The sequence below is a fragment of the Paralichthys olivaceus genome, chromosome 4, assembly GCF_024713975.1.
Source record: "Paralichthys olivaceus isolate ysfri-2021 chromosome 4, ASM2471397v2, whole genome shotgun sequence".
NCBI classification, from domain to species: Eukaryota; Metazoa; Chordata; class Actinopteri; order Pleuronectiformes; family Paralichthyidae; genus Paralichthys; species Paralichthys olivaceus.
In genome coordinates this window covers 10,080,714-10,095,145 of record NC_091096.1, presented here as the reverse complement: position 1 = coordinate 10,095,145, position 14,432 = coordinate 10,080,714, and the positions used below count along the sequence as shown (strand labels likewise).

At 47.9% G+C, this 14,432-nt stretch overlaps 1 protein-coding gene across 1 annotated transcript in view; it reads right to left on the bottom strand.

Moving 5' to 3' along the window:
* LOC109643725 (zinc finger SWIM domain-containing protein 6-like) overlaps positions 1-13,117 on the bottom strand; it is a 44,933-nt gene extending 31,816 nt beyond the window's left edge. Inside the window, exon 1 of the mRNA XM_069523636.1 lies at positions 12,543-13,117. Within this exon, the coding sequence (XP_069379737.1) occupies positions 12,543-12,975 (433 nt within the window). The 5' untranslated portion in view covers positions 12,976-13,117. The remainder of the gene's footprint in view (positions 1-12,542) is intronic.
* Between the last annotated feature and the right edge of the window lie 1,315 nt (positions 13,118-14,432).

The window sequence follows — 14,432 nt, the reverse complement described above, 5'->3', positions numbered from 1 at the left end:
GAACCTGGGCCTGCACCTGATCACACCAGCCCGCAGCCTTCCTGTGACATCCACAGAGGTAGGAGAAGGGAGGGGGGCAGGGAGAGAATGGCTCTCCTCCCTGGGCAGCGATCAAACCCGAGCCCCTGGCTAGCCTGGAGATGTGACAAGGCCCACTTCCCCTTTCGCTACTGTTCCCCACCATCCTCCCCCTGCTGCCAATCATGTGTCATGTGCTTCACGATCTCACCCGCGCTTGTGCGGTTATAGCGTATGTGTTTGTGCTGGTGCGGAGCCTGTCTGCACAAGTTAAAGAGATGTACAGAGGCAAGAGACAAGGAGACAAAGACACACATGATAAGTTGAGGAGCTTTTGCAGGAAGCGTAGAGCCAGAAACAACCGAATGTACAAGCTGAACGTGGCTCGGAGTAAAACAAGCCACAATGAGTTACAGTGTCTAACGCTAGTAGCCAGAGAGAGAAAGATGCCTGGCTAGAGAGGCTGGGTATAGGAGCCAGGGAACTGAACTGCAGCCAACCTGGATGAGGCCTCTGTCCAGATATGTTGGGACAGTACCAGGGGCCCCACTACAGCCCGTCAGAGTGGGGTGGAGGGATGGGGGGAGCAGAAAGTGAATTAGCAAGAAAGACAGAGTGAAAAAACAGAAAAAGAGAAAGGGGCAGGCTTATAGGCAAAACAGAGAGGGGGGGGGGGGGGGGTTAAAGGCTTTTCAGCTCTGAAGTGGGATGGAGGGGGATGGTTGAAGGGAACCGCTGAGAGTCAGGCAGTATAGAGCCGAGGCTCAGAGCGGGGCCTGGGCTGAACTGAGGCTGCTGAGAGAGGAGCCAGGGCTAGAGGCCAGAGGAGAGAGGGAGGGAGCGAGGGAACGAGGGGAGCTGAGAATAGGAGGAGGCTGTGGCAGAGCTGGGGCCGGGGCCAGAGCCAGGGGCCCCAGCTTTAGATTTAGTCAGCTGTTCCCCTGGCCAGCAGCTGGAAGGACGCAGAGAGAGAAAGAGAGGGGGGGCAGCAGGGGAGGACAGTGAGCAGACTTCGGGGAAGAGTTTTAACAGGGAATCGGAAAGTGAGAGGAGATGGAGGGGAGCAAGAGAGGAAAAAAAATTGCATGGCAATAGAGAGAGGGAGAGAGGAGGAAGAGGAGAGAAGGGGGAGATGGTGGTGGTGAAGGCTTGGAAAGAGGACAGTGGAAAAGCCATTAGATTCCTATGAGAGAGAAAACAGCGCTGAGAGCAGACAGACTGACAGAAGGTGGTTAAGGCTCACTGGCTCTGCAACCACTATTCCTTTCCTCCCTTGCTGGTTCTCCTGCTCCCTCATTCCTCTCTTCCCTCCCACCGTCCAGCCATCTCTCCATCCTCCTCCTCGTCCACTCCTTCCGTCAGTGCTGTGCTATTCTCTGGCTAGCTCTTTCTCCGCCAGTTGTGCTTCGGCAACAGCCCTGCTATTCATTACGCACGACCTGCAGGCATGACCCTAAACACACACCAAGATCCCAAACAGGTGCCCCACACACACATGCACACACTCACACAAACACACACCAGCAGCAGCAAAGGGATCGCACAGGGAGTGTAGAGAGAAGGACCGAAGTGAAAAGAGTGAGCTCTCTCCATCGCTGCATGAGAAGCACTGTAGTACGGACAACAAGGAAAGAGGGATGGGGAAGAAGAGAAAACACTGAAAGGAGGAGGACAAAAAAATGGATGTAATTAAAGCAGAGTGTACACACACTTTGTTTCTATAAAAGTGGTGAAATGAGATTTGGAGTAGAGGAGCAAGGGACAAGGGTTTGCCATGGGGCAAGCAGCCACTGCTTGCAAAGCACTTTATAGCCTATTATATTCCATTCAAATGGACCAGGCGTCTGGGATAAAAGCATTTAGTCTGTGCGTTAGTGAGTGACTCAGCACTTGGAGCCTTCGCAGGTGGACCCCATCATAACTACACAATGCATATCAATGAAGTGACCCACTCACTGCATATGGATCACTCACTCCCACACTCATGCCGCTTCCCCCCCATCTGTCCTCCTCCCCCACCACCTTTTCTTCCTCTGCCTTTCACACCTCCTTGCACTTTACCTCTCTGTTGTTTTATCCTCATTTCTTTTTCAGGTAATTCCACCTGCTCTCCTCACACAAAATGCTTGATAGGGGCAGCATCAAATGAATCAGGGAATAAGAAGAGGAAGGAGAGAATGAATGGTGGCGTGCTCGGTCTGAAAATAAATAAAGGAGCCTAACAAATGCATCCCCCTCATTTCTCATTGCATTTTTCTTTTATGTGACTTCTCAAAATTAAACATTTCTGTGCATGGCTGGAATGTCTGATCCTCCCTCTCTCCTCCCTGTCCCCCTCATTTAGTGTCGAGACGGCAGACAGCCCCCCTCTTGCAGCTTCCTCTCCATCACTCTCTTGTCTCTCTACGGCTCTCCCTCCACCCATCTGCCCTTTCTTCCTTGTTCTACCTCTGTGCCTCTTCATCCCCTTCTCTCCTCCCCCCGGTGGTGGTTAATGGCACAGGGATCCAGCGTGGAATATAGATCAGTGCGAGATGGATGGGGCACCAGGAGCTCCGGCCAGTCCCGTAGGTCCCAGACCAAAGATTAACTAAATATTAGCTGACAGGAAGAGAGAGAGGCAGGGACACAGCTGCAGCTGCTAGTGCCACTGCTGGCAGAACAAACGACAGAGACTGTTTTTAACCCCCTTTGCTCCTGGGAGGGAGAGAGAGACACATATGCGATAAACACACGAGAGATGCAAAAATACACACAACACATCGGGGTATACATACTGCTGTGTACACGTACGCACACGATATCAGCGGCACCCTGGGAGAAGAAGTACACTAATCACATTCTCTCCTCCCCCTCTCTGCCCTGCCAAGGCGGATGGCGAGGGAAAAAAAAAGGAATAAATCTTTATTAGGCAATGTGTCCCTGCTTTATCGATCGCTTCGCTCCTTCGCTCCCCTCCTCCCTCTCCACCCCCTCTTTTTCTCTCCCCTCCTTTTGTTATTTTAGGCATGTGTCTGCCATCCAGTCCAATTGAGTCAGGCTGTACATCAGCGATGACCATTACCCATGTCTCCCTGGGCTGGGCTGTCACTGGCTGTGAGGGAGGGGTGGGGGTGGGAGGTGAGGTGATGTAGCCACCCAAGAGGGACAGCTAGCCAGTGAACAGCTAGCCAGACAGACGGGCAGACAGACAGGCAGCCAGAAAGTCGTTTTTTTTTGACAGGAATGCAGACAGACAGGGTGGCAATAACACACAACAGCAGACAGTCCTCAACAATGGTGGATCTGTACTTTATGTGAGTCATATGGTTCTATGAGCAGAACATGGCATGGTCTGATTTATGGTACTAATTTCCCAATAGCCACTAATGGTCAACCAGGGTCATAGCTATTTTGTGGCAAAGGCTTATGGCAGTGGATGGACCACAGAAAAGTCAAACTAAACCTAGCAACTATAATGCTCTGTAAAAACCATAGACAGTATCTAAAGATGGATGACACCATGGCTACACAAACATTTGACATCTGGTGACTGACTGCAGTATAGGTCATAAATCCTGCCTCCTCCATGTTAGTGGACAGGACATGGATCATACTTAAAAGACAAAGTACATGTCTAATACATTTTTACTCAAATATTTCTCAAACGTTTTGGGTAGTTCTTCACACTGGTGCAAGTGTTACATTTTCTGGTAAGTTTGGTTTTAATTACTTATTTGATGCTATTAAAAAGGGGTGAAATGTCATGATGGACAGCTGATTCTGAACCATGATTGGTCGAGCGCATGTATCAGTAGAACCTCACTACCACGATTCCATCCCCTGATTCAATATTGCTGTTGTTCAGACTCTGGTACAAAACGTACAGTCTGGTCAAAACATGCAGTTGGGTATGATATCAAATGATCTGTTTAACCAATGCTGATACCCTGAGATATAAAAGCAATTTTTGATGTCTGCTCTTGAGAAATAAATGCAGGATGCTCAACAGATCGCCTTTTTTAAAACAAAGATGTTAGATACTGTCTACAACCAAGCAGCCAAACAAGGACTTTGTCTATAATTGGCAAAAATCTGATTTGAGCTATCTGATCAAAGATTAAAGTTAACAAGATTATGAATTGGTTCAGACATTCAATTACAACTTTTAGGTAAGTGGCCCCCCAACAACCAAAAGGTGCTGATGTGAGGATTAGAAAACATCAGGGTGAGGATCATTAGAGAGAAACACCACAGCAAACAGGTTAAGTCCGGCTCCTCTCCTAATTCCTGACGGCAGTAAACAGAGAGCTTCTAAATGTAGAAACAGTGATAGCCCCTGAGGTCTGGATGTAAACTGCTAACACTGAGCACAGCAGTGAGAGCAGGAAGGCTAGCTCGGCGGCTAGTCTTCCTTTGGGAGTTTAGACACAGGAAGCACGATGGAAACATGCTGTATCTAGATAGGGGCAGTGTAAATAAGATATGAGTTTCTATTGCCTGGCTTGGGAAATGAAACTGGAAAATTGAGAAGGGGAGAAAAAAGAGATCATTAGAGCTTATAAACACAAGGAAGGAATGCTCAAGAGTGGAGGATGGGAACAGGTATGGAGCCATAATACAGGGAGGGGAGCAAAAAATAGGAAGATGAAGGGCAGAATTTGTCGTAAGAAAAAAAATCAAGACGGGAAGGAAATAAGCAAGAAAGAGCTCCTTCAAGAGCAAACTCTTGAGAAGGGCAACTAAATTCCATGGTCAATTGAAAGCCTTCATCTTGTTCGATTTGAATGTCTCAAATTCTCTTTCATTGTCTGACGCCATCTCTCATACCTGGAGAGCCTTTCTAGCTCTATTCAGCTTCAGTGAATGCATGTCTCACATGCCACACAGCCACGACATCGCTGGACCAGGCAAAGCCAGAGGCACTCTCAGGACCTCCTCCTCTGCATAGCTCACACAGCACTTGAGCCTGCCGGCAAGAAGAGAGAAGGGGGTGAACTCCCTCTCTCGATCTGGCTCAGGTTCCTAATTGTTTCACTAAAAGGAGAGAAAAAACAATGGGCCGTATTCTGTGTCCCCTCTAACATCAATCTCTCGGGTCAGAAACTGCTCACTGGAACATGCAAAAATACATGCGCACATTCAATCGAACAGACTTTTTGTTTGGTCAGGTGCTATTTATTGGAAAACAATAATGGAGCACAGTCTTTCAAGCTTAGCAATCGGACACTGGAGGGACAGTCTGACCAGATTGACCTTTGACTTTTGGAAATCCCTGCGGGTCAAGGATGGAGGTCAACATTGGGCTAGCTCAGTGCTGGGGGGAGGGAACAGTCGATGAGTAAACACCTTGATGTGTGTGTGTGTATGTGTGTATGTGTGTATGTGTGTGTGTGTGTGTGTGTGTGTATGTGTGTGTGTGTGTGTGTATGTGTGTGTGTGTGTGCGAGCGATAGGGGTCAGCGGCAGGTAAACCCTCATCCTCTACTGTTGTTTATTCTAAGGTGCCTAGTCACTGGCGCCCTGGCACTGTGAGGCGAGAGAGTGTGTGCGTGTGTTTGTGTGTGTGTGTGCAGGAGTGCAAATGAGATAGGGTGGGAATGATGACAGATGGGAATGTCATCCACCCTCTTATCATTAACATGCCTCACCTACACCTCACACTGACACACACACAGCCATAAACACGCTCACCAAGCCATTAACACACACTCTCATACATGCTCATATTCACACACAGATTAAAAATAACACGCAGATAAATTATACCTATACCTGTAGTGCTGAGTAAGTATTTTGTGGTGCACATTCCACACTCTGTTCTTAATCCAGCAATGATAGCAAGAGGCTAAATGAGTTTGTACAACACTGGAACATTCTTGTGACCTCTTTTCATCAGGCAGAGTTTTAGAGATAATAGTTGGTTTAATGTAGATCAGCGTAATGTAAAGAAATATTTGTGCCAAAGTCAAGATATTCTTTGCTGCGCTTTGCATTTTTGTCTGGGATAGATTCAAAAGATTGCCCTTAATCTGGGACAACAGCAGGTAACCTTCTACTCTCTACGCAAAGCATACAATGATTATGCGCTTACACGCACACGCACACGCACACACACATACACACACACACACACACACACACACACACACAGTTTGTAGCCTTTGGGGTGATCCAAAGCTGTTTGGCTTCTGGGGGAGAAACAGCTCTTGACCAAACTGCACAGAGAGGCTCTGTTCTGTAGCAACAGTGGGAGCATGTGTACTATTTAACACTTATTCTCATATATAGTAAATGCACACACATACACACCCTCTCATGGGGCATACATATACATTGAACCTAACACTGCAGTAAGCAGAGTCTTGGACTGCTTTGTGCTTATTTCAGCAGCCCATTGGTGCAAAGAGGAATTCATTAAAAAGAAAAAAAAGTGAAGGGGAGCATCAGATAGGAGAACGCTGAGTGCTGCATTCCCCTGTTGTTATTATTGCCAAATCGAAGAGAGAAAGGCGGCTGGTAATAAAAGTCATTAAACGAAATAGAAAAAACTGCCTTTAATAGGGCCTTGTCACTGTGGATTTAGTAGCCTTTCTATTGCCCCCTTCCCTCCGCTGCGTTCCCTGTGCTCACAGAGAGGAGAGGGGCAGGAGCTTGGTGGAAGGAGGACTGGATTCCTAGACAGAGTCAGCCAGCCGAGGAACTGTGCTGACGCACACCCAGCAGCCACAGTCTGGGACAGGAGACAAGTCAAGCTGGAATGGGGACTGGGGCAGACGTTAGAGAGCTCATGCTGAAACTTTATTACTTTAACTGGTTTATTTTAACAAGGGCAATGCACGCTGATCTTGTACACACAGTGTCTCTGAAAACATGCCAGTATTAGCGTGCTGGGTAATTTTGAAGCAAGATGCTTGGGCAGCTTCGTAATAGGACTGGGAAGTGTGGCAGACGCGAGGCGGCTGGGGTTGGAACTGGGGGTGGTGATTTAAGAGGGGCAGGGAGGAAACAGCTATGTCTGCGATCAGGAATGGAACTGGGAGGGGAGGCTGGCTCCAGTCAGGTGGAAGAGCTGGAAAGCAAAATGCAGAAGCTAGTCCGAGCTTAAGATGGCAGAGGGACTGTCTAATGGTACGTATTGGTTACAGTCTTGGAAACATGCAGAGCAAGACACAGTTATGGCTGGGTGTAGAGGACGGAACATGGCTGGCTAGGAGAGGTTATGGTCTGCGGTGGGAATAAGCTGTCTAGGGGCACATCTGGGTCTGGGAATGGGGTTGGTTAGAGTTTGGACCTGGGGCTGTGACAAGCACGTCTGGAAACTTCTGATGTGCTGGGAACATGACAGAGCCAGCAGAAGAGCCAGTGGTCATCCATCACTCCATGAGTTCAGCACAGCAATGTCAGTATCTCCTTCAGGGGTCCCATCCTCTAGGGGGCTACCCTGACTGGAAACTGGCTACTGGCTGTAAGCGATTGAAGGAGGAAGCTGAGCATTAGCTGAAACTCATTATGAGTAAAATGAGAGTAATCATCACACAACACTTATGCCACCGTCACTTTCCATGGACAACGTTCAACCTAACTGGAGATGGACTCTCGTTGCACACCTGCACAGGCTCGTTTGAATGCAAACTCACAAAACGAGACTGGACAACCATTTTCCCATTACACAACAGCTGGAATGTATCCTATCTCCTTTCCATTGAACTAACATAATGGGACAAAGGCCTGGAATCTGCTTCTCTCTGATACACACATTCAGAGAGAGCCCTTTCCTTAAGACTACATGTCTCTTCCCATGAATGCAGTTGCTGCCTCTCTCTCTCTCCCTCTTGGACAGCCAGATGTTTACACTAGCTCCAGGCTCAGGCATGTTTCCATGACGATACAAGCCCAGGGTTAGTCACGAGACCAGGGTTTGATCTGAGGCACCGAATCCAAGAACACGGCTCCTTCGACGCTCTCACCTTAGAGCTTGGTCCGCAAACAGCATCCGAGTTCAACGTTTCATTGAAAGTTCTCCTTTACTAATAATCGAGAAGAGGAGAAGCATGAAGTGGGGGGTCCGGTATCTTTTTAAGTCCTGAGTCACAAGTACAACTTTACAAGATGCTGTCTTCACGCAGACTAACAGCATAATCGGAAGTGCCCCGTCTCTCCCCCCTGCCTTTGGTGGTGTAGGCATGTGGGCTTATTCTCAACGGGCATTGTAAAATGATAAAGGAACTCTCTAACCTAAGAGGAAAATAAAACCAGATCCACCCACATGAAAAGAAACAGCCCACACACAAACAGAGAAAATCGTCCCTCACCCACCGAAAAAAATAAGAAAGCCCAGCATGGCCTGATAGCATCTCGCAGATGACATGCTCATGCAAGATTTATGTTTCGCATCTTAAATTCTGCACCTTCGTGGACAAAATGCCTGAAATGTCAATGTGAGTCCTCAACAAGCCTTTTGTATGGCCCTGTGAATTCTTAGTTCAAAAAGAATGCAGAGTGTGTGTGTGTATGTGTGCGGTATTATTGCACACACATGCTCAGTGCTACTTCACCGTTGTAAGTGGCACAGATTTCTGGCTTACTGCTTTGTCACACAAACAATAATGCAAATATTCTTTTGTCTTCTTTGCCTCTTTGTTCTCTGGGTGTTATCTGTGTGTCTGTGCGTGTTATTGTTGTAAATTATGCCAGTTAATGCCACAATTCTACGTGAATGCTAAGCACATACGTGATTTAATCGTAATAAGAAATGATATACAGCTCCACAGTCCCTCAGGTTGCTGCACCTAACGCGAGCTTTTTAGGGGCTTAAACATTAAGTTTAGATGAGCCTGCGTTATGATTTTCACCATCTGCGTTACAAAGAGGAACAGGTAAAAAAAAAACAGGGAACCACCAGCCTGGTTGTTTTTTCACCGTTTCATTGACATCATGATAAAAAAAGAGGGTGAAAGAGAGAGAGTAGATGACGCAGAAACCTAATTAAGATTCTCCAGAGCGTGAACAAATTAACCTGAGTTATGAGCATGCAGAAGCACAGGACCAACACACACACATGCACGCACACACACACACACACACACAATTCTTCTATGGAATAGGTGGAGCAGAGGAGGATGACATTCACACTCAAAAAGGCATGACCGCCATGGACATTCAGTGATATTTTAGGCAGGGGAAAGGCAAAATATTATAGGCTATCTAGTCCAACAACACCACCATGGAAAATACACCAAAATAGGCTACAGGATATGCATATCTACTTTCATGCTAGCTGAATTTAAAGCAGCCTCTGCAAAGTGTCCACCTCATCACTCAGATTTGGGGCTGCAGCATGATAAACTGACGTGAAGCTTCATGTGAAAAATTAGCCTAACAAGGGGAGCCGGATAAACAGGCTGTAGCATGTAGCCCACGCTAATGACATTGCAGAGAGCGACATATGCCAGGCATCAGTATGTCTCTCCTTAGGGACATGGGGCTTACGGTAACAGGATAGTAAGGGCTAGGTGGTGGTGTGTGTGTGGTGGTGGTGGGGGCTAGAATTTTTTCTTCTTCTTCCTCTGGCACAAAGCCCTGGAGGCAGACATGGGGGGTGGGAGTTAGCAACACAAGGATTAGGGGTCAGGGGGAGGAGGAGCAGGACAGTGCGTGTCATATGTGAATGAGTGAAGAGGGGATGAACTTGACCCAGACTGGAGGACTAAAACAGGAAGGAGGGTAATGAAGTGCAAACATGCTTTGTCATGCCATGTTAGAGCCATAGGATTAGAATTCTATAATTAGAGGACGGGGGCACCGTAATGCTAGCCTTCGTTTCAGCACGGTGAGTCTAAATTACACAAGGGGGGCTGGAGAACAGATGCTGAGATGTGAGCAGGCACCTTTGGAAGTTTCCTATAGCGGTAAATGATGCTCGGCTACAGAACGGTGCGGCGTGATTGACAGGCTGAGGAAAAGTGAAACTTGGTACACCAGTGAGATTTATCGATGTTTCTTTGATCCGCTCATGACAATATCATATTTATGACAGAAAAGCATTGTTATGGGACTGTCTTCCAAAGCAACATGGACAGTATACTTAATTTGATAGTTTTCTTCTAATACAACAGCTTGAACCTTTTCAGACCATGTTGAGGTTAGATATGTTTTCCTCCACCTGCTCAGAAGCTGACAAATTCATCACTGATCTGACGAGTGCAAGAGGGCCAGAGTTGGGCTGTTGCAGGCTGCCGTAAGCGAGGAGCAGTGGACTGTAGATAACACTTGTATTCATATATGAATATTTATCTCAAATGCTGGCATTGGAACAGATGAGCTTGCATGGGAGAAAGAACAACCCATCCATCTCACTCTCTCCTCTTCTCTGCGTTCATTCTTTAGTTTCATACATCCCCTTCTCTTGCAATCACCATTTCAATGCCTCTCTCCTCTTTTGCATTTTCCACCCACTTTTTCCCTCTAGGCTTCCCCTCTTTTTCTTGATATCACCCGATCTATTGCTCTTCCCCTTAAACGCCATCCCCCCATCCACTCTCCTCTGCTGCACTGATGTATGGAAAGGGATGGGGGGGAAAAAAGAGAAAAGCGTGTGATTAATGTCTTTGAGAAAAAGATAAATAATCACAGGAGACTGGGGGCTGGTAGTTGGCCTTAGGGGAGTAAATATGGAGAGTTTTATAGCTGCTCACTTGGGAGAGAGGGAGGTAGAGGAGGAGATGAGAGGGGGAGGAGAGGAATACAGCGACAGCAGATCCATTCAAGTATATTAGCTTTTTCCCCCCATACACAATAACCTCTGCATCTATTCTATCGCTCTACTGTCTTTCATCATCAACACTGAATCCCATCCCACCGACAGCACACACACAAGGAGCCACACAAAGCAACACACACTCTGTGCACACAAACACACATCCTTACAAGCACCATGCACTTTTTTCCAGGCCAGACCCACTGTGTGTGTTTGATGGGCCAATGCATGTGGTGTGTGATGTGGCTGACAGCCCCCTCCCATGCTAGCCTGCTTTTAAGCCCTCATCCTCCAGTGGCTGCCTGTCCCCTGGAGTAGATTGCATCTTTTATTTATCATTTTCTCTTCCTTGGCTTTATTTTACCCAGCTTACAAAAAAAAATCTTGGCCGAAAATTGTAATCAGCATAACATGCCCTCCTCCTGCTATGCGCTCGCCTGTCATCCTCCACTCTCTGTGAGCATGCAGGACGAGACTGACAGCCCGTGCAGACGAAGACACACACATGCACAATCCCCCCTCTGTGTTTATCAAACCCCCCCCCACACACACACACTGACTCTTTCTCTCTTTCACACACACAAAAAAACCCATGCACAGCCACAGAAAATGACCCCGTCACCCTCTTCGCCCCTCTTTCTGACTATTTTCCAAAGTGCACCCACACACTGTATATCCTCACACTTTTTCACTTCACCCCGAGCTGAGTGTTCAGCTTCCTGAAGCCCCAAAGGAGCGAGCACATAAATGAGCCTAATGCTGGGGAATCTGGTAAACAGGCCAGAGAGGGAGGGAGAGCTGCCTGCCTGTCTGCCTGCTCCATGGCTACTATTGTGCACTGCACATTCTCCGAGCCCACAAGAGCTGAAGCCATCTCCACACAGATTCTTTGGAGGGATAGTAAGCCAAGACTGGGGAGAGAGAGAGAGAGGGAGCAGGGGAGAGAGATAGAGAGGGCGAGGGAGGGAGGAAGATCATGCATAAAATCTTATTTGCAGAATGCATTAAGATTCTGATGAACTGGGGAGGGTAATGGGATTAGAATCCTGAACCGTTTCCAAGGGTGGGGAGTCGGATTGACAGCTGAGTCTATTGCACTGACGAATGCAGTGAAATATTGTGGCTCAGGCAGAGGCAGGCAGCCAGGCAGAGAGGCAGGCAGCTGCTGAGCCTACAGCACCTCTGTTTACTCCCAGCTCTACCACAAATAATGCAGCTGAGAGGAGAGAGAGAGGAAAAAATGAATATTTGCCTTTATCAGCAGCACATAGCTGGGGCTTTAACTGAATATTGGGGAGGCACAAGAAAAGCCTTCTGTCTGTCTCACAAAGGTGTTTGGCAAACAAAACAGAAGCGCTGTGGCTTTAAATCACCGTCCCTCCCACCCTGTCTAAATATCGTCTATTTAGCCAGCGGTGAAAAGATATAGGGGGCTTTTGTCTGCGCACCCATTGGTGGGGGCACGGAGAGCTGGAGAGACACAAAAAAATAGGAACAAAGTGCTAAGCTTCCAATTGGGATGGCTCTGGGCGATTCAATGCGCGCAGCTCAGTGGGCAAAAACAAGGAGAAGTGGGCTACTATTACGGGCTCGTGTGGAAACGAGCTCCTCTCTCACAGTGTGAAATACCCCGCATTGTTTATGATAGACGAGGCTACAGCAGGCAAACACAAGCCCTTTAAAAAGTCCTGCACGGCTCCATGGCGGAAAAAAGGCAAACAGTGCGAGTTGGGCAGGTTGTTTTTGTTGGTTACACACTGTTATTGTATCGTTATAGTCCACTCACCGACTTGCAATACGTTGTCCACCCAGCCGCCCTCCAGCAGAGTGACACCCCGCAGGAAAGGCAGCTGGCTCTCGTCATTACTGTCCCCGCTAGTTCCACTTTCCTCTCCCCCGGCGTTGAAAGAGGAATACATACAGATCTCCTTCTCGCTTCGCGGAAACGACCAGTACACGATCCTTCGCTGAACGGGCTCCGGGATCCGCTCGAACCGTTCCTCCACCCGCTGGAACGGCCACTTCTCCGCGACTCTGCGCGCCGCGATGTCGAGCAGCGACTCGGGGTTGTGCGTTTTTCCGCTTCCCGACCCTCCCGGAGCGGACCCCGCGCCGCCACACAGGACTCCTCCAGCCCGCTGCCCCTGCCTGCACGCCGGGTTGTAGCCGGGCCGGCAGCAGAGCCGCTTGGCTGGGGGCTGCTGGACTCGCTCGGCCATGATCGCACCGCTTCCAACCTGAAGCGCAGTTCCTCTCCGATCATATAAACGGGATAAGGAAGAGAAAAGGGCAATCTCGCACCGATTGTTTGCCGTACATGGAGAGGCTGCCCTTATTTGGAAAGGTGGGCGGCGCCTGCGAGTTCCGTGAAGTCCTTTGTGTTGTCAAAGTAACCGGGGTGGGCGGGATCCTGGAGAGCTGCCAGCGCACGAGTGGCGCTATAAAAGGAAGTGGAGGCGGAATTCCCGAACGTCGGCAAATCCTTTGTGAAGCCGTCAGGGAGCGCGAGGGCGGAGCCCCGGCGGCCGACGGCCTTTGATGTTTCCTTCTTATTTGAGTTTAAAGGCGGGGACTTAATCCAGGGGCGGCCCCGGAGTTTCCCACAGGGCTAAAAGGGGCAAGAAACCGGGCTTTTTCCTTTGGTGCCTCTGCTTCCACCCCGGGCTCTGGCTTCTTCAGTAACAACGTGATGGTTGTTTTCCAGGCTCGGTCCAAAGGACTCTCAGCTGTCAAAGGCAGCGAGGGCGTGGGAGGAGGAACATAAAGATATGGAGCTGGACATGCTTGTCCTCTGTAGTCGCTAATCAGCCATTGTGGTCGAGAAGTAAGTAAGTAGCCAAAAGGCTTCTTACTATGCCGCAAGCATGTGGACAATTCATGTCCGACACACTCTGAAAGAAAAGGCTTTCTCTTTGTCTCTCACATTCTGAATATGTATCTTTATTTTAAAGGGACAATCCATAGATTTCACACTTTGAGCAGGACTGGAATGAGCCACGGTGGTTACACTTCAACTCCAGTTTGAGTAATCACAAATTCTATCCATTGTATCCAATAGGTTATGATGCGTCCTCCATGTTGAGTTTGAACATCTAGTATTCAGACACTTTTTTAGTTCATACAGGCATCATTTGTTTTGTTTTATCAAATTGCTTCCATTTTTTCTGTATGTCATATAGTTAACAGAAAATCTCACTAGTAGTAGTAGTAGTGTTGCATCAAAGCAGTTATGTCACACCACAGACATCAATTACTGTGGTCTGATAGTCTGACAATTCTCTTTAACCATCAATTGACTTTCCAATGGATAACATTTTTGCTCTACAGTAGGTCCACTGGTTGGTTTCTGTGCCAGAAGAAATAATGAAACTGTCATAGGGACTCTGGAAGAGGTTAATCCAGCAATCATGATTATGTTGAATTGGGATATCATAACTTTAAACAGAAAGCTTACTACAAACGAGAGTAAAAATGGCGTGGGCTTCGTTTTGGTGCTTGACCCATATTGACTTTAGATTCAGATCTGCAGGCCTCAAATCCATCAATTCTGACCGTTCTTTAGTCATGCAAGTCTCCCAACTTAGAGAGCGTAAAACACAGAATTGCTGCAGCACTCCTTTAAGACGTCTGCATCTCATCATGCTCTCTGCACACATGCTCTTTACTCATTCTTGTA